The sequence below is a fragment of the Fringilla coelebs genome (assembly GCF_963513975.1).
Source record: "Fringilla coelebs genome assembly, chromosome: 2".
Lineage (NCBI taxonomy): Eukaryota > Metazoa > Chordata > Aves > Passeriformes > Fringillidae > Fringilla > Fringilla coelebs.
This window is the reverse complement of record NC_140029.1, coordinates 11,549,223-11,569,704: the sequence shown is the minus strand read 5'-3', so window position 1 is coordinate 11,569,704 and position 20,482 is coordinate 11,549,223. Positions and strand designations below refer to the sequence as shown.

At 39.6% G+C, this 20,482-nt stretch overlaps 1 protein-coding gene across 6 annotated transcripts in view; it reads right to left on the bottom strand.

Moving 5' to 3' along the window:
- Positions 1-20,482, bottom strand: part of DMD (dystrophin) — a 972,793-nt gene that overhangs the window by 23,833 nt on the left and 928,478 nt on the right. For 5 of the 6 annotated variants that reach the window (XM_084201221.1, XM_084201219.1, XM_084201223.1 and 2 more), the window contains 6 exons: positions 19,511-19,622; positions 14,524-14,660; positions 13,716-13,754; positions 9,203-9,268; positions 7,861-7,926; positions 4,661-4,819 (listed from right to left, as the gene is read on the bottom strand). In XM_084201221.1, the coding sequence (XP_084057347.1) occupies positions 4,661-4,819; positions 7,861-7,926; positions 9,203-9,268; positions 13,716-13,754; positions 14,524-14,660; positions 19,511-19,622 (579 nt within the window). The remainder of the gene's footprint in view (positions 1-4,660; positions 4,820-7,860; positions 7,927-9,202; positions 9,269-13,715; positions 13,755-14,523; positions 14,661-19,510; positions 19,623-20,482) is intronic. The other variant, XM_084201220.1, reaches the window with a different exon arrangement.

The following is a 20,482-nucleotide window of genomic DNA, read 5'->3' as shown; positions in this document are numbered from 1 at the left end:
CAGATACCTTGCTACAAAAAAATCTGAAATTATCACCTGTATCAATATAGAGAAGTCCTTCCTGTAATGGTGGTATTGAAATAGAAGTAAGGACCAGGGAGTAATTCAGATAAAAATCCTTTCATGTCTGATAAAAATAATTAAAAATCTTTCTGAAAACCTACACCAAAAAAAAAAAAAAAAAGAAAGATACTGCATATTTTCCAACCAGAGGTATGTCTGGATTTGGGAGTTCTGTAATTAAATACTATAATACCGTTGGCACAAAGGAATGTAATTTTGAAGGATGCATGAGGGTTTGCCCAGTGCACCTGCATTACTGAGTTTTCCAGTTGCACCTTTGCAGTCCAGCTACCCAGTCCTCCATCCAGAGAATGGAGATTCATCAGAGCCCTAAGAATGATGTGCAGTGCATACAGCCAATAATATCATAACTGGGATCTAAACATACAGCAATGAAGAGGTGTATTAACATAATGGAAAAAACCTGAAAATTAAAAAAAGGAAGGAAAGAATTTGAAAACTGTTTAAGAATATCCTGAGCGAACAAATTCTCTTATTCCTCCCTCTGGAACAGTTTTAAGCTGTGTGGTGAGAAGGACTGCTGCTGTGAGCCAGGCACCCAAGGCACTGCCCACAGCCCCCAGGGTCCTGAGGAGAGGCACTCTGTGACACTTTCACCATAAAATGAGACATAAGAGAAAGGGGAGATACAAACATGCTCCTCTCTAAATGAATGCAACTGAGAAAGCATGGGTAGTACACAGAAATCTCACCTCCCTCCAGCACAGCTCAGGCTGGGTGACTTTGACATCTGGCTCTTACAAACAATGCTGCTGCATGTACTCATCACCGGGAAAAGGAACCCTTCTTCAGTAAGAGAATATTCAAAAAAACCCCATCTATTCCATTTACAATGCTTGCAATGCTGAGGCATTTGTGAAGAAAAGTAACATAGGAAGCAGGCAGTGCAACCTTGATTTATGCAACTGCACAGAGCTGAGTAGTAAAGAGTGCACCAATTATGAATCACATCTATCACTGGCAGCATTAATTGCCTGGTGACAAAAATCCTAGTGGACTCTGTTTGCTGAGTAGTCCTCTCAAAGGCAATTGAGAATTTGTGAATTCATGTTATTTCTCATCTCCCAACAGAAAATCAGTGGTCTGAAGAAACAGACAGAGAAGGTAACTGAACCACCTACCCCCTGTCCCTCACTAGAGTGACAGTGTTTACTCAGGATGCTTCACACTCAGGAGATCTGGTTCCCCTTCTTCAATGCCAAAACAAATACCAAGAGGAGCCACAGCATGTTTAGAAATGCATCACTTTCTTGCTGTTGGCACCTACACAGAAGGAACTTATGTGAGGAGGCCATTCATCAGTCTTCAGATTTGAAGGAGCACCGAAACAGGGCAGCTTTGAGATTCAGGGTGTCAGTGCTTTCTCTGGTGGCACACAGCCCACTGCACTCCCACTGCAAGTCAGGAAAAGCAAAGGAATGGCAAATAGCTCTGGCTGGAGAGTCTCATTTACTTGTTCTTGTTCCAGGACAGCTCAGAGCTGGGAGGAAGAGGAGAGAACATGAGAGAAGTCTCCCTCTTACATACAAGATCTCAGTTCAACTAAAATATTAGGAAACATCCAATTTCCTGACTCATTAAAATAGCAGGAAGGTATTTTAATTCTTTACAAAAAGTTTTGACTCTGTCACTGCAGAACCATGTGCTTTCTATTTAATGCCACTACAGTACATCCTAGTCAGTATTAGCTAACCTACTGTATAAACAATGTAATGTATTGCTTTAGATGGACAACAAAAACTTGTCTTCTGTCTCTCTGAAATACATTCACTCATGAGGAAATAGTTTTAGAGAAGGTTTTATAATTGGATTTTTCTTTTATATTGCAATACAGTAATAACGCCTTCAATAGCAAGATTGCTTTTTGTCTATTGAATTCAGAAATGGTCTTATCACATTATTCCATGTGATGCAAAACTCAGCAGAAGCCTGAAGATCTAAAACTCAAATAAAACATTTTCAGCTATTGAAAATATTCTCTAAAATGCTCACATTTTAACAAATATAAATTATTTAGCAGTCAAATCTTAGCCATACATTATTTAAGGAAGTCATACTTACAAGCTACAGAAGCACCAAGGTTTTAAAATGCTAGTAGATAAATAATGAATATCTAACAAGAGGTCCTTGGAACTGACAAAACCCAAGTCAGAACCACATCACAGCTAGGTTAGTTTGTAAGTTAGAAAATGCATTTCAGAAGAATTCAAAATAGGCAACAGAGCTTTTAAACTGCCCAAAAGCAAAACCTCAGAATTACAATTTCAATGAGTCTTTTTTATTTAAGTAACAAGTCAAGATGGAAATACTTGGGAGGCCAGAAACTGTAGCTGAAACCCAAATGGAGGTCAGAATTCAATCAATGGCTAGAAAGAGACAAAGCAAAAAGAAAAGGGCTTGTTTGAAAAGCAGGAAACTGAGGAGAGCCGAAGAAGAAGAGAAATGACATTGAGGTGCCAGTATCACAGCACTGCTTCCTCTTGGTACTTGATACTTGAGGCATCACTTGTGGCTGCCTTCCTGGGAGCTGCTGAGAAGTGACTGCATCCCCTGACTCTTACAGTAAAAGTGTACAAGACACTGCAGAGAGAGCTAAATCTGGGTTAGCAGAAGTTATCACAAGTGTATGCAACAGGAGTTATGTCAACACAGGTGGGAAAGGGCAACTCCTGCACCACATCCAGCTCAGCAGTGGCAGTAGATGCACCCAGGAACAAAGGAATGTCTTCATCCTGAGGCAGTAACAGAAGTTTACATGGAGGGTGTTTCAGGATATGCATGGGAAGGAAGAGGTGTTCACCCACTGGAACCAGGTTCACACAAGGAATTAGGTGTCAGGTTGCTCATTACCTTTGGCAACAGCCAAGAAAGGTTTGCACAAACCCGATGGAGGAGAACGACTAGGAAATAGGAATCTAAAGGGACAGGACTGTTTTTAAAAGGAGGTAAGTTACATTAATGCCTCCTAACTGATCCTGTCTGAAGAGCTTATTTTTCTAAGCAGGAATCTGTGTTTCATCCATAAACTCACAGTCATCTGGCTGTGACAAGCAACCAGGACAACAAGAACTTGTTCACTTTTCAGCAGCTACCTTACATTTTACATACAAGTTATTTATAGAAGTTTGCAGAGACAAAAGTCATGATTTTGTCATAATCAATGAAAATCAGGGCAGTGTGACCTCTATGCTGTGAGACAGAGCCAGAGCTCTCTGTGCCTGCTGTGTTGAGCACTCACAAAAGGCAAGGCTGCCTGTGGTGGCATCCCATCCATTACTGTAGCATGAATGAGAAAAACAACTTTACAGACTACAGCTCTAGTTTAATCCAGGACAGGCAAACTTCAAACCAGATATTTTATAAAGCCCATGCAGAAATTTAAGGCATGAACTCTTGAAAGGCTTTTTAGCTTATTTAGCTATCTAGTTATACTAGTTTCCATATACTACTTTTCTAATCAAAAACTAGTCTGCTTTAAAAGTCACCCTCCTTTGTGCGAGGCAGCTTATTTTGTATGCAGAGAGAAAAGCATTACGATTTTCTTCCTTCTTCCATGATTCACTACATAATGCTGTTTAAAAAATAACACCCATCTCCTGGAAGCCAAGCTATTTTATCATCTGTATTGTACTAGCTACTAGATATTTCTTAGCTACAGTCCTGAACATGCAAAGTATGATGTCTTATTTCAAAATACTGATTTTTCTTCACTTCAGAAAGTACTTGGGCTTTATGTGCTATGCAGCTGGAAGTCTGTGGTTTGCTCTAAACAAAATCTCCCTGCTGTTCAGTGGGCAAGAGCTTTGTTTACTACACCTTTCTGTGTGAAACATCGTCCTCATTCTTGAAGCCTACAGTCTTCTCCATTCTCCCAGACCCTCCTGACAAAAAGTCTCTGATGGAGCCACTGTAATTGATTAGCACCATCCAAAGAAGACATACATGGAGAGAAGATCTATGACACTGCCAACTCCTGCATTATTTCCTTGACAAGTCTAAGGTAAATGATTAGTGCATTAAACCCTCACTGTAAGCAGAAGTACCTAGCTCTTACAGAAGAAAGAAAAAAGAGCATGAAAAGATCATGTACTAGAAAAGCTGAAGATACTAGAAGACAAACAAACCCACGTTTTTTTTGGTAGAACTAAATGATTTCTATCTTACAGTCTCATTTTGGTAATTCACAGTTGTAACTACCAATCTTACAGGGTCAAGATCTCCTGGGTTTTGTGCTGATGGCCCAAGATTCCAAGCACTGTATAAAGAGGACTGCAGTGCTGTGATGCTTCAAGTATCCATTTGTTTGTTTTTTTTTTTTTAGGTGATTAATGAAGATAACTTCAATTAAATTTAAAGTAAAAAGTGGCAAGTGATACTTTGTATTGAAAGACTAAAGAAATGGCAGCAAGCAACACCAAACAAAGAGAAAGGAAAGAGGACCCAACTTTTACCTACTTTGAAATTACTTATTTGTCAGAAAAAAAATGCAGGTTTGTCACGTATTTTATCTCTTAAAAATATGTAACTGTTTTGCAGACTTTTAACTTCAAATTCAGCAGCTGGTAGTATAACCCACCTGTTTTCCTCCTCCAGGTCTGCAAGGATTCTCTCCAGCTCCCCTCTTTCCTCAGTCTCCAGAGAAATCAGGATCTGGGCAGGGCTTCGGGGCTGGCTCAGGGGGGACTCCTGGTTCAGACTTTGGCAGTAGTGCTGGATTAACAAGTGTTCATCATCACTGGAAAACAGAGCAGGGTAAAACAGGCTGTTCCCTTCCTGCTTTTCAGCTTTACAGTGAATATGAGCAGATGATTCACTCCCAGTCTCTCATTTCTTACAAAGAGATTTGCTGAACTCTTTGTAACCAACAGCAGAGCAATGCACCTTAAAGCAAAATCTGCTGACCTGTTTCACTGAGTCTCTGGTAATTTTCCTTCTCTACAGAGACCACCTCCCTCCTTCTCTGCTCCTTAGATACCTAAAGTCAAGTTTTGCAACAGCTGACAACCTCAGCTCTCCTCTTTTGACAAACTTCAATTGGGAATTTGCTTGCAAAAAAAAAAAAAAAAAAAAAAAAAGAAGCAATATTCTGCTGCCTGATCTGCAGTGTGGAAGGATCATTCAAGCAAGGGCAATGCATTTATTTTTGTACCCACAAATTCTCCTGATGTAGTAAGTGTGTGCTTTATCTTTTTTATCTATAAAATTCTAAATTAGGTAAACAAAGAAAACCCCCTGAACTAATATAATAAAAGTATGTTATTTTCCACTCAGATGTTTGTTTTTTTTTTTAATTTAAAAGTGATGTACACTTTCAGAATACAAATATATTCTGTTTAATACATAGGATCTCTATTTCTATTGCCCCTGAAACCATCTGGCATCTGAAAACAGAAACATATCTGGAAGAGAAAAGGAAATACAATGCTGAAGACCTCAATCACCTCCCAGAACAACACGGATTGTTTTAGGTGTGGTTTAGGTGCTAAGGAGATGCATCCAAGCCCTAAGCAATGCAACTTACACCAGCAGTCACTGAGAAACCATGAAAGGTATCCCTTGATACCACAGGACAGGGTCAATAAAAATGACACTGCTGTTAGAGATCTCATAGAACAAAATAATTCAGTCTAGTCAGTTCCTTGTTCTGTTCTAAATGAGAATTTAACAGACATTTTGAACAGCTGTTATTGTTCAAAAATTATAATTTTCCTTGTTTTCATTTGTTCCTCAAAATGTTAATGATGCAATTTTATGACTGCAGGAGTGCCAAAGCAATATAGAGCACATTAACATTAGTTCATAAAAGAGAAGTATTAATTTTTCACAAAAGGAGAGGCTTGCCAATTCCTAAATTTATACGTTTCATGAAGCACTTCAACCGCGATTTCCTTCAAACCACTGCTTTGCATTTATAAATATTCTTACACATCTTAAGTGAATTAACTGTGAACAAGTGACATAACTATTGTAGTAAAATGTCACTTTACAAGCATACTCTTTTTGTGTGATTTTCAGCCTGCACAGATATTTTATACATCATTGCAGTGACACTACATAATGAAACGTTTTGTGATTTATAAAAATATATATGTTAGGTTTTTATTTCTTGCCTTCCTTGTTTCCATCTATCACTCTACTTGTAATGACTAGCCAAATAATCCAAACCCTGCAAGAATAACAAATAATACTTAGGCATAATCTGAAAAGCAAAATCAAAATAATTACAGTTGTGAACTCATGGTAAGCTTTGGTTTTGCTGCAATTTGTATCTATCTGGATAATGTTTCTTCCAAAATTCAAAATGCACAGTTTTACTCTCATTTTAAGAGTTGAAACTGAGGAACAAACTGGATAGTTAACTTATTAATTGAATCATGCTAGTACAACTTCCAAATGATCAAAAAAATGAACTGAAAAGTAAGACCAAAGTGCAATACAAGAGATCCACTGTATACTTGATTTCTGTGACAAGGACACTGATATAATTCAGTGGGACAACACAAAATTCCATCTATTAGAGCATTACTACTATCCAAAGTAATACAAAATTAACATATGACTTAGAAACAAAGCTTTCACTAACTGCACAAAACTTACTGACATTGCATCGATATTGGTTTTGAGGGGTCATTTTAACTTTCCCCTGTTACTTAAAACAATGTACTGGGTTCTACAGGAGATTTTCTTTCAAAACTGGTAGGCAACAATCCTACCAAGTCAAAAGCGAAACTATTTTGAAACAAAGAAACAGCTTTTTTGCTATCCAAGAACATTCTGAGCTCACAGGCTCAGAATCAACCTCATAAAATGTTATTCATTTGGAATCTCAATTTAAGTGAATGAAAATTGGCCAAGAATTCTGTGTTGTAAAGGACTGCTACAAATTGAATTGTCTGAATTTTCAAAAAAATCCATCCCTTGAACTGTGATAAGGATGACACCATGCAGAATAGATAAAAATGTTTTTAGAGAAGTTGGGGTTTTCGTATCTGATTGATTTAGAATCCATGCTGTGATTTCTCCTACGCAGTTAATGAACCAAGATCAATTTTTCACACACACCTCTGACGTAGCTGCTTCTGTGGTGTCTTCAGAAACATTACCCACAGTTAGTTCTACATCCTCTTATTCAGAGAATAAACACGACCAAGAATATTATCAGAGAAGAACCACAAAGGGTTTCAGTGAGATATCAGATTTAACTACTTCTTAAAAATCAAAACTCTTACTTATAATTCTACATTTAAAGTAATACAATGATTGCTTGTTAGTGATCTGTCCAGCTTACAGTTTACTCCTGCTAGTACTACTCTTGCAATGTATTTCAGGTATTTGTACACCAAAGATTTCTGTTTAGCCTCACTTATGTTTTGTATGAAACTTTTCCCACACCAACACTTTCCAGCTTACAGCAATTTAACCATGATTAAGCTTGAACTAAGACAGAAAGGGTTTTTCGTATCTTTGTCCTAAAACTCATCCGACATTGACCTTATTTTGAATATGGAAATTATTTGCTGAATACATCAGTAATTTCTGGAAATAAATTAGTAGCTTTAATTTTGAAGGTATCAATCATTTGTTGTATAAATTTGGTATTAAGCTATAAGCCATTAATCCAGACACTATGATACAAATTGAAAGGACATGAGCACATCATTAAATTGAACCAGATGTGATACATGGCCATGCAAATTCAGCACTACAAAATTCCATTACAAGTTATTAACCTTCCCAAGAAAATACATGTCACAACCATGAAAACAGCCTACTTACATGCTCTCATTAGGTGAAATACTGTCATTTAGGTAAGAACCATTGGTGTTCTCCATTTCTGCTAGCCTGTGGAAAAATAAACAAGACTCATTAAAACCAATTATTTTTTTCAAAAACTTTGTTTGTTCTAACATTCTGGAAAGAGTTAAAGGGCGTGATGTTTTTGATGAATTTGAAACTCAAATTAATTTATACTTGCTGTTGATTACCAAAAGGTTTTGCAATAAGCTATCACAAAAGACTGTTTGCTACAATGGCCTGGCTAAACTCACTTCTAAGTTTTCAGCCCTTTCTCTGAGGTTATATTCCAACTTCTCTTGATTAATTAATTCCAAAATCAAAGAAAAGCCTTGAAATGCCAGGGGATTACACAAATTGCTTTGTACCCGGCAATGTCACTGTCCAAACTGTAACAATCAGTCACTTCTCATTAGTTTTCACACTCAGCCCCTCCTAAGCATCCTGTGTAATTCAGAAACACCTCTTCTGATCAAGAGATACTAGAGGAGAGAAAGAGGCCGGAATAACTATGTTTCATTACCTCAACCCTTGAAAATTTACTTGCTTGGTGGAAAAACATTTTCACATTTGTGCAATTAATCCACTTTTTGATTCTTAGGAGCAGTATGAAAGCAGAGAATTGAACTAAAGCAGTGATATATCACTATTGTAATCCTCCAAATCAAGAAAAAAATACTGTTTGTGGCATTTCATGAGGTGAATTAACATTACAGTGACACCTGAGATTCATATGAGAGTTTGGAGGTTTCTGCTCTTCTCACTTTTACTATTATATCAGGGTCCATATTAAAAACTAAACCTCATGTAGAATCATAGAAGGGTTTGGGTTGGAAGGGGCTTTTAAAGGTCTCCAGTCCAACCCCCCTGCACTGAGCAGGGACATCCTCCACTCGAACAGAGCCCCGTCCAGTCTGACCTTACACATTTTCAGGGATGGGGCATCTACGACCTCTCTGGGCAACCTGCTCTCAGTGCTTCATCATCCTCATTGCAAAAATTCCTTCCTTACATCTAGGCTGAATCTGTCCTCTTTTAGTTTAAAACACTACCTCTTGTCCTATTGCCACAGGTCCTATTAAAATATCAGTGACTGTGAGGACCCCAAGGGACCCAAAAACCAATTCTGACCACACAGGTGCTCTGGCATGCAAGTTAGGACAGGCTGGGTAACAGCAACCACAGACGATGTTCTTGCATCCCAGAGCCTGGAAAGCAAAACCCCAAATTTTATGTTTCTTTAAGAAGTGCTCAGGTAGCCTCTAGCTCTTCTTTTTAAGTAATTTTAGAGAAAGATCTGCCTAATGTCCAGCTGGTCTCATACCTGCTAGCATAATGTTCAATGCGTGAATGAGTATCATCGTGTGAGAGCTGAGGGGACGAGGCAGGCCTATAAGGCAGAAAACACTGATTAATCACAAACAATACCCCTTTAAAAGTAAAAAGACACTTAGCTATGCCTATACCCTCACATCTCTATGCCTTATGGCATGTTTGGTAAAAGCAAGTCAGAACTCCAGGCGCTGTGTGTGCCTCCTCAAGCCATCGGTGCAATGCTTTGTGGTGCCACGCTGGGCAGTTTTGACCATTTGCAATCCTCTTCTTCACACCAACTCCCAAAGAAGCCTCTTCCAAGGATTCATAGAAGAGCTTTCACCCTGGTTTTCCCTTCACACCTGCCTCCTTCATTGGCATTTGTGCTTCACAGGCTGCCAGTGTCCTGCTGAGAACCTCTCCTCTGCCTCCCACCCTGCTCCAGTGCCTGCTTCCAGCACATCCCACTTAAAAGAGCCTTTAAGAATTATTCCACGAGCAGCTAGAAATAAATACAAGAAGCATAAAATGTCTGAAAGGAGCCTTTAATAACACACTGCAGACACTGATGGTTTTGCCTAATGTCTTTCAAGAGTTGCAATCTCAATGGGAGGTCAGTGTGTTATACAGGGGGACACTAAGTTATGTTGGGTTTTCTGTCTGACAGATGGCATGAGGTCCTCTTCAGTTTTCTGTTGATGAAAACAATTCATAGGACTTTTCTTGTCAATTAGAGTATTGTTTGTTATAGCCTTGCCTCTGGAAAACATCAACATTAAATTATGTTGCCTATGCAGTTCAGACAGCACCCTTTGCTGCCACGTGGGATTTAGCTAACCTACATGTATTGAGAGGTGCCAGACTAACAAAAAGTGATGCAGCTTCCCAAACTGAATGGCAATTTTATACTTTTGCTAAATTTCAACTGCCCTTTATTCCATCTCTGCTGACTCTCCTTCTGGAATTCCTGACTGAGGAAGGAATTTCTCCCCATTTTTAGTGGCTGGATACTGTGGCTCAGGCTGGGACTGCCCAGAAGTGATCATATTGCATTGCACTAGCTGGCAGGTTTTTACTGGTTATAAACCAAAACTGTAATAATCTTCTGGTTTGTAATGTTCCCATGTTAGGAATTTGAGAATCCTGCTGCAAATCTACTGGACTCCTCAGCTTTCATGTTTCTAATCAGCCTCCAAAGGACTCTAGATTAGGATCCTTCTGAAATCATAGAGCTGTGTGCTAGATACACAAAATTCATCATCATTAATATCTTTTCTCACAGAACAGCAAAGTTTTTGCTCCTTAAGACATAACAGGCCAAGTATAACAAATCTCATTTTGTCTTTGAAATGAATTTTGGCCTCTACTTTTACTCATCACATAATCAAGCATTACTACAGCACACCAGAGGACAAATGCTCAGTTCACAGAGCTCCTCAGTGCAGCAGCGATTCAGTGGATAAGGAATTGTTTCTCTGGCTCTATCCCATTCTGTGTAAAAATGTGCAGGGAAGGGAGGGGAAAAGAATGCAATTTCTTTAGAGGAGTAGATCATGGAGCAGGATAATGATGGTTTTCTGATAAATTGAATTTACTCTCATTTTTTCTATTTTTCTGTCATACAGCAGGTGTCAAGCTGGTCTTAACTGGTACCACCAAAGAAGAGGTCTTGCTTTCAACACACACAAATGTTGATGCTAATAATGTGCCTAACTAGGAAATATGTGTTAGAAGTAGTTTCAGTTTTGAGTTGGATCATTCTCTTAGTGCCTCTCACCCTGACATTGCATGTGTGTTTGTACCAGAACAAGAGAAGGGACAGCACTTGGTTGGGACCTGCTGAGCAATGAGACGCCTCTTTTTGCATTACTGCATGGCAAAAAGTCAGGCCTGACTGCATGAATACATCCTTGCTGTCTTGAAATTATGCTGTAACTTCACAAATGACCAAGTTGTGTAATAATATAAAAAGATATATTTTTAAAAAGACAATATGATGTTATGTAACTTGTTGGAGTTGATTCTGCCAGCTGCAAGCAGGGAGTGAGGCTGCAATTCCAGGTTTGTCTCTACTTCAGAACATACTGCAATGGAGATATACCTCAAACAGCTTTTTATAAGTTTGCTTAAGAAAGCAAACCTGCTAGAGAAGCATAGCTTTGTGTTGAATTCAGCTGCTCAGAGGTACTTTTGCCAGTCTCTGAGCAAACTTGAGAATGATTGTGCTGTATTTGCCATCCTCTCAGTGACCGACCACCTGTGCTAGAACTCACAGTCCTTCCTCTCTGAGCACACACACTCAGCACACCTAATCAGCTCAAACAGTCAGCAGGAAGGCTGAGTGACATAGCCAATATTTAGCCAAGATAACCATCCCTTTTACAAGGGCTCCACAGCTGCCTTGTTCAAGCTGGGGTCTGCAGGAGCAGCCTGGGAATTCCGGTCAAGTCAAGTGGTGACCAAGTGGCAAACACCCCCTTCCTGCAATTCCCTGCCCTCCTGGAGACCTGGCTGGCAGGATGAGGGTACTTTCCTTTGTTCAGCATTTTAGTTGATGCTTCCTGAAAGTGTAGAAACAAGTAAACTGTCTTTGTATCATTGCACCATCACAGTTCAAGTTAGATACACATTCTCACAACTTGCTAACTGTCCCTTTAATGCCTGCCAAGCAGTGTATCTGGGCAAAGTACTGGATAATAAGCAGTAAGAACCATTAACTTCCAACAAAAAAAATAATCTATTTATAAGCAGTTCCATGTATACCACATGTTGGTGTCAGAATAGCACTAGCATTGCTGAGTGCTGCCAGGTGATCTTTTCTGAGGCACTTCAAGGATAACCAGAAAACTGGCCTAGGAGCACCAGAAAAAGGCATGAGCATAGAAAACATGGAAAAGTTTTATGATAACTGGTTTGTCTGCTGAAGCTGGAATCACCCTGAAAGCAAGAAAAAGCTTTAAACCTGGGTAGCTCAGTAACTTGAATTGCAGGTCAAGTGCTACAGCATGAAGGAAAGAAATAAAGTTAGCAGAACAAAATTAAGGGCAATTCTTTCCAGCCACTAATAATTTCTTATTTTTCTGCTTCCTTGTCAGACCAGATGGAAGGATTATGCTCTGGAAGATACCTGAGTTAGTCTGACAAAAAGCACAACCTCTCTGCACAAATCCTGCTCCTCAGTATTTCTCAAGTCTTCTCAAGCATTACATGTGAGTTAAACTCCCTGTAGTATGTAACAGCAAACCTCTGGTGTGAAGCTATCAGTGTAGGCAGACCACAATGTTACTGCTATAATTAACTAGAAATGACCCTGCTATGACAGCTTAATTTCATATTATGTCAGACACAGCAATGGCATTCCACGCGATCCAAGCTTTCTTCAAATGTCACTTTTAACTTTGCAATTGTTCTGAAATACAAGGAATCTAGATCCATAGTTGCATCTATAAAAGTGCATCCTCAACCTCAAAGCCCCTCTATTTCAGTCTGCCTTCAGACTTTTGGCATTCTCTGTGGGTAAATTCTCAGCCATGATGTTTGCAGTATTAGATGCGCTTCCTGGTTGCTTAAATTTCCTAGAGGTAGAGCACTCCCCTTGGCTTCCCAAGAGTTTGTGCTCCCAATAAAAATTATAAATCAATATTCCAGTGTATACATTTCACTCTTGTTTATTCTACAAAAAGTTCAATGGAGGTGCAAGCCATATACATTTCACCATATAGAAATATAAAAAATCTATTAGTTTCTCATTAGTTATCAATATGTGAATTAAAATTAATCCTTATTTAACATTATTCTAAAAGCATCTGTGTAACACTAGAAGTAGCAAATGCCACAACAGTAAATATATATCTGTCTTTAGTTTATGCTGAGGCTATTACTATGACAGTCAGACAATGCATGTGCTGGAGTGGTGCGAGAATGAAAATATATTCCACAGCTGAAAACACCTGCTTTTTAACTTCTGAAAAAATACAGTAAACATTTCCCCATTTCAACCTGCCTTCACAAGTCTGAATGTATCTAAAAGACTGTAATAAAATACCCAGTGAGCTCTGGATTAACTGGAGCACTCGAGTGTGCACGGTTGCACACAAAACCAAATTAGAGCTTTATCTGCAAAACTGTGTCATTCCTGAAACTGAATTAAATCCATATCAAGTTCAATCTCTGTCTTTCAAAAAGCATACATTCAGAGGGATTGACACTTATTCAGAAACACAGGCTTTTAAATGACAAACTTTGATAAGCATTAGTAGGTCTGCACGAAACCCCTGTTAATTCCATGAAAAATACATACTCCAGAAAGAGTACACAGTACAAAATCCATGACTGCTGGAAATTCCAGGGTTTATCTTATTCTACTCATTTGGGATCAAAACATTCCTTCAGAGAGTGCATCAGAGGAAATAACCATAAAGAAAGAAGGAAATGATCTCATGAACAAAGAAATAAACAAAAAGAAAAAGTGAGGGAGCGCAGCAGCAGTAGCAGCAGCAGCACACTTCAGCAAAAGTACTCACGCAGAATCTACTGGCCAGAAGTTGATCAGAGTAACAGGACTGCAAGACAAAAAATGAGGAGGTGAAGAGAAAGGCAGAAGAAACTCAGCAGCAAAATAATTACAGAAAGTTTAAAAAAAAAAGTCACAATAACTAAAAAGCAGAAATCCAACAGACCAACATGAATGGCTGTGAAGAGCAACCAACCAAAAAGTGAGAAAAAAACCTTGAAATCTAAAATTTAAAAAGAGAGAGAGAAAGAGCGAGAACAAGCTGCGTGCAATTGCCATTAAACAACTGATTAAATGTGTAAAAAAACCAAAGGGAACTGGGTTAAGTCATTGATTTCTCCATGTGCATCATTACTGCTTTTTTTTTTTCCATGAACACATCAGTCATTTTGTAAGACTAAATTTATAGGCTGAGAAAAAAAGAAATCATCTATGAAGGTCACAAACACCGTAGCCTAATTAAAAAAATAAAACCAAGGAAAGATACCCGTTTGGAAGAAAATAAAAATTTAATGAATGTTCATTAACCTCCAAATTGCACATCAAACTTAGAAGTCTGTAAGACTGCCAGTAAGACTGCGAGTTTGTTTTTCTTTTGCTAACTGAAACTGAAGTTCCTGTGTAAGGACAGGTGAAAGCAGATAAAGGCAATGGCAACTGGAAGCCCAGCTTGTGTTTTCCTGCCAGGCGAGGTAAACAGAAATGAAAGACATAAAGAGGCTTTATGCATTTAGGAAGTGAAAGGAGTTGGCACCAGCTGGGGAGCTCAAATAGTGTACCAAATGAATTGCTACTTAAGATACTTCAGAGCTACTCACGTTTCCATGTTGTCTCCCTCCAAGACAGTCTGCACAGGCAGGTAGCCCATTCGTGGGTGCTTTGCAAAATATCTTTTTGTTCGAAATTTGTTTTTAAGTACCTTGGCAAAGTCACGGACATCTTCTCCTGAAGTTGTCTGAAAGCCACAAATGACAATGAAATCATCTTTCATGAGGTTGTCACTGTTTTTCAATTGCCTCTTCCTTTGCTGGGTCACTTGGAAGAGCTGTGATCACACCAAGCGGAGCTGCCAGCAGCTTGAGCCCCGGAACAGCAAATTTTATTTGTCCATCACTGCCACCTTACAATGCACTACACAGACACTGATAGTGGGGAGGAAGGAGGGAAAGAATAATTTGTCATTTCCTCACCTGGCTGTGGGGGGTCTCTCTGCCTACTTTTGGTTCAGCACTAAAATGGCTGTAGTGGAGGACACACAGCCAGTCCGTGTGTCCAGCTGGGTGCTTCACTGTCTGGATCCTAACTCTTACCACACACTTGGCATCTCCATCTCATGGACTTGTCAATCTATGAAAGTCTCTAGGTACCTTTTCTTTCCAGTTTCCCTCCTCAGCCTTCTGTGCCATTAATACTTTGTCCAAAGGGAAACAAAAAGCAGGTGAGAGCTGCTTAAAGCTCTCAGATCAGTTACTTCTTCATGCACTTGTCCAATGTCAAACCAGCAGGAATTTAAGATCAATACTCCTAGGAGAGAAAAATTTGCATTAACTTTTCCGCTCCCTTGCCTGCAGCAGGCTTCTCTTGCTGCTGTAGACACCAGCAGAGGAGCACAACATAGATTTAAAAAGACCAGAAAGAGTCAGGAAGAATCTCAAGGATGTCTGCTGTGAAGATGCAAGACTTATTGAGAGCCTGACAAAGAATCAGGCTATTTTCTGATGAATTTTAATGTAAGACTTCAATTACTTCAGTCAGGCTGCACTCCCTTCTCTGAACCTTGCAGAAACACTAGACCCTGAAGAACTGATATTTTACAGTAAATTAAGTTCCTCCTGACCCACATAACAATATTGCTTCTCCAATCTATCTAATTTAAAGGAAAGAAATCAGGCAAAAGTTAATCTTTCTGACATTTTTATTGAGTTCTGTGCCTTCTGCATAGAGGGGAAGGATGTGCTAGAACGTATCAGTCAAGCTAACCTTCACAGAGCTGCTCAAACACAGATAGGTAGATTTTTAAAGGGTAGAAAAATTAAGAATGCCCTGAAAAAGTATCTGTAGAAAGATTGAAAAGTATTAACAGAAAAGGCAAATATTATTCCTGTACTTATGACACCTACGAGTTTCAGGTAAAGCTAGAAAGATTTTGGCTCCCTATCTGGTCAGTCTGCTCTGGCAGGAAAATTCAGTGTAAGGAATGACTGGCAGAGAAGTGACAGCAGAACCCATGAGCCAGTACAGCAGCATCTGTATTTTCATGAAAGTGAGATAATATTTGTATTAAGTATCCCTTCCTTAATTAATCAGAAGTAAAGACATTTGGGGAAGGGAGGGGTGAAGTGTGCCCAGACCACCCAGAGGACTCCAGAAAGGAGATTTATCGAGGTGGCTCCCTGCCCATGCCCCTGGAGGAGGGAATTCCCTCTGCTGAATTCCATCTGCACTGCCTGCTAGGAAAGCTCTAGCAGCTTGTCATCAAGAGAGCACACAGAGCACATCTGCTGGAAACACAGAAAAACTTTTAATATTTAATCTTGGTACAAATAGACTAAGCACAGCTTTCTGTCCAGTTGCTCACCTGTGCCATTTATAGCCATTTATTAATGCCCTGTTTATTGTGATGTGGAGAACACTTTCTGTTTGACTGTAATTTGTATTAAGTGCTTTGAGGTATTAGAAATTAAACATTATTTGCTTCAGCCTTTCTAGGACTGTTCTCCTCCCTCTCTCCCCTGAAGCTTTTCCATGACAACCAAAGAGCAAAATGCTGTGTTTGCACAGAAACATCCCAATCTCACTGGACAAGAATCCCAAGAAGAAAATATATCTTCTAGTGACAATTAAAAGCATCAGGCACCTCTCATATAATCCAACTGCCACTTAAATATGTTCAAGGAGCACAAGAAAGGCAAAGAAAATGTGATTATTACATGGACAAGATGATAAACTGAGGCTATTTTCAGCCAAACCTTACTCCACAGATGTTTTATTACATATGATCTTCAGAGTAAAATCATCCAGACCAAAATTCCCAGCAGAACTGGTTTATGAGGAAGAAACAGTGGAGTTTCAGCACCCCAGCTCTCTTAAGTCAAAGCAACATAAAGGCAGATGGGTTGAGCATGTGCCAAAACTATTCTGAAACCAAAGTATTTAATAAGAAATAGTTCTTTTTATTCACATAGGAATAGCTTTACCACCAGCTGACTTTTCCCAGTTTGGTTTAAGAAAGTGCCTTGCCAACCCCCCTCCCCAGACCTCAGCCCTGACTGGAAACCCTGGATGCAGACAGGTCTATCAGTTTGACACACTTCCTTCCAACCAGGTGTTTTTTATGTTCGTGTGTCACTGTTCATTAAACCCTAACAGAAAAATCATCCTGCATTTACATCTCAGTCTATAAATTGTCTTCTATCCTTTGTTTAAAAACTCTTTAAAAGTCCTATCTCTTTGAACAATAAATTGAGATGGGTTGCTTTCAGGAATAATTGTAGCAATTTTTCTGTCCAAATGAAAACCAAGCAACTGCCTTGCCCTTATTCTGACTCAACCTTTTGCAAGAGAGGGAACATTATCACATCCCTCAGGTATTTAGCATGAGTTCTCAAAACTCCCCTAAGCAGAATTAAAGACTGCAGTGCTCAAAAATTTCTTGATACTAAGAGGGAGGGAGAATAAAAATATCAGAACACTTCGGTGTGCACATTGAATTATTGAAAAGATATTATCAAAGAAGGCATCACATGTCTTGTGTCTGCCAAAATGCATTTTAAGGTGAGAGATTAGTGTGGAGGAAGCATAATAAATGCTCTGCCACCTGCATACTCTTTTTCATTCATTTAGAAAACAATTACAAACTAGACATAGCTTCAGTGGATGTTCAGTCCCCCAGTACTTGGGGAAATTTTTTGTAATAGCAGCAACACAAAAAAGCGTGGGGCTTGCTGTGTGTCACATTCACTTCCCCTCCACCCCAGCTAATCCCCTTCTAATTCAGCTGGCTGCTTGTGCAGCCAGGCACGGCACATTAGCACGGGTTGCTGGAGTTCAGGCAAAAATCCACTGGCTGTGAATGGTTCTTTATTCTGATCCAGCAGGCTGGATGTGGTGGCAGGTTTTCTGTGCATCACCACGTTCACCTCTTAGTAATCTGTATTTTCAGGGGCAACACAAACCTGCTGGACACAGCACTGCAATGAGTTGCTGCAGGCTGGGGGTGCACCTCATAATCCCTTTTTATTTCTCTTTCCTCAAAACGCATCAAAAGGTAAGAAAATGGTTGGAAGATACTGGTTTGTATCACTCACAAATCTCCCATGCTGTTTCTTAGCAAGAATAAGAGTGGCAAAGTTGAAAGCAAAGCTGCAGTCTATCCAGGAAGGAGGGGTTCAGCCATAGGTGGAAAGAAAGCTCTCAGGGAGTCGGTCTCTCACTCACTCACCCTGCCTACGACTCAGATCAAGAGATTCTGCTCTAGGAATGCCTGCAATGGAGAAGTCTGTTCAGACCTGCCCAGGCAGAGCCAGCAATTCCCTGTGACTGGTGCAGCAGTTCAGGCAAATCGCCCTTCCAGCAACCTCAGTCCCTGGGGGACAGCACTGAAAACCACAGCCAACGAACACAGGCAAAGAGCCAGCAAATGTGCACTGGCTGCCATTGCAGGGATTCCCAGGAAACACTGCCACTGAAGGGTAAAAGTGGATAGATAATGCAAAAAACTATCTGTAAGTTAAAACTAACAAAAATTCTGGGCTTGCTTTACTATAATATTTTAGGGGCATAAAATTTTTTCTCTCTTTTTTAGGTCTCTGAGAAAAGCTGAGAGTCTTCGCTTCATTTTGGCCATGGATGAAGCTTTTTGCTTGGATGGAGATTTAAAGACTCTTCACATAATTTTATGAGGCTAGCCCAAGTATAATTTTGATGCTTTATTTTCACCATTTATGATTACCAGCAGATGAAAGGCTAGGAATAATCCTATTTCGCCAGGAAATGCTGATGAGAGTGCACTGCTTCAAGACCAACACAAGCAATAGCAAAGGCAGCTGAAAGCTCAATCTGTGTTTGAGAGCTCAATCTCTAATTTGAGAGCACGTCTCATTGATGCCCCTTTACACCAATCCTGAGAGGCCAAAAAAGAGAGAGAGAAATGCAGAATTTCTCTTACCAGCTGTCAGGTATGAAAGAGACATTTATGCAAAAACCAATCCTTTTGGGAGCTGTGAAAGAAGGGTGAAGACCCTCACCAGACCATCACTGCAGCACGCTGTACTGAATGGCCTGGCTTCCCTCCTTGAGAAATGAAATCTACCTTGCAACCATGAGAACTTCCCTGGCATTTTACATCATCAAGTGATCAGACAATACAAAGGTACCATGAAACAGCAAAGAACTTAAAAATGCAACCATAGTGTTGTGGGAGAAAGCAAGTGAAGTGGCAACTTGATGAGGAAAGGAGGAAAAAAATCACACACTGATATGGAGAAAACCTTAGGACCCAAGATATGAATATTTGCACAAATCATGTGCTTCCAGGAGGACCCATAAAGTGAGCTATGGCACTGAACATGGAACAAGTCATCAGCACACAATAGTAACAATACATTAGGACATGGAATCGTGCAAACAATGAACTTCAGTTTACTTCAAACCATTGGAGCATCCTTGACTAAGCAACAAAATTGAGATTTAATTATGGAGGAGGGAAGAAAAGCAGTCCTAATGCTTTGTTACCTTGCAAAGGAAAGGAAGTTTTTACTTTCTACATAAGAAGGGACAGTAAGGGTCAGTAAAACAGCTACTTACTGGTGTGCAGTATTCCACCATGGGATAGTGCATTTTGTGACCTTTAGCAACACGGCCAGAGAAGAAGCAACTTTGGCAGATGTCATAGTTAAAGTGCTTTAAACTTCTGTACCTAAAAGAGGATAAAAAACAAAGTTCACAGCTTCAGAGCTTTGTGTGTGACTGCTTCATATCAGCCCATCAAGTTTGCTGTGGTAGTAAATTCTCTTCTGTGACAGGTCACATGGTGTGCAGTGCCCAGCAATGCTCCTCTGCCCTGAGGGACAGGCACTGCTGCCTCAGATGTTTGTCACAGATCTAATCTTTAAAAAAATTTCTAATATTGGGCAACAGTGAAGATCTCTGCACATTCATTCACCTTTAACATATGAAAGACACTTTTTATTTCTATGACACTAACTTCAGATCTTTTGCTCTTCATCATGATTCCTAAAATAGAATGTCCTCCAGGAGGAAAATTCAAGAAAGTAATGCCCTCTCAGTAAGTCACTCTGACAACCCCCTCATGTCCTTCCTAGCACCTCTATAAAAACAATTTTCCTGCAGAGCATTCCATCCATGCAAAACTCCAAATGCACTTTTGGGCCATTATTTAATCTCATCAGCTCTATGAGGCAGCTAACTGTTGTATCTGCTGCGCTGAAGTGGTTGAAAGAGCCGGAGGCATAAGGGTTGTCTTGTTCCAAATACACGGAGCAGCTCAGCCACAACGACCTCAAAAGAACATTGTTTTACATGAACTGGGTGCACAGTATTAGCTTTCTAAAAGCCTCCCAATACAGTATCTTTTTGTCAAGTGTGTACACAGGGTTTCAATGACTTGCAAAGACAGAGGAAAAAAATCTGTGACAGACAGATTCTACTATCATGATAATAGATTTGTTATATAAATTTAAGAGACAGATGAGATCAGTCAAGTAAAATTAGACACAAACACAGAGCTCCAGTGTCTGCTTCCCAAGTTCTCAGTGC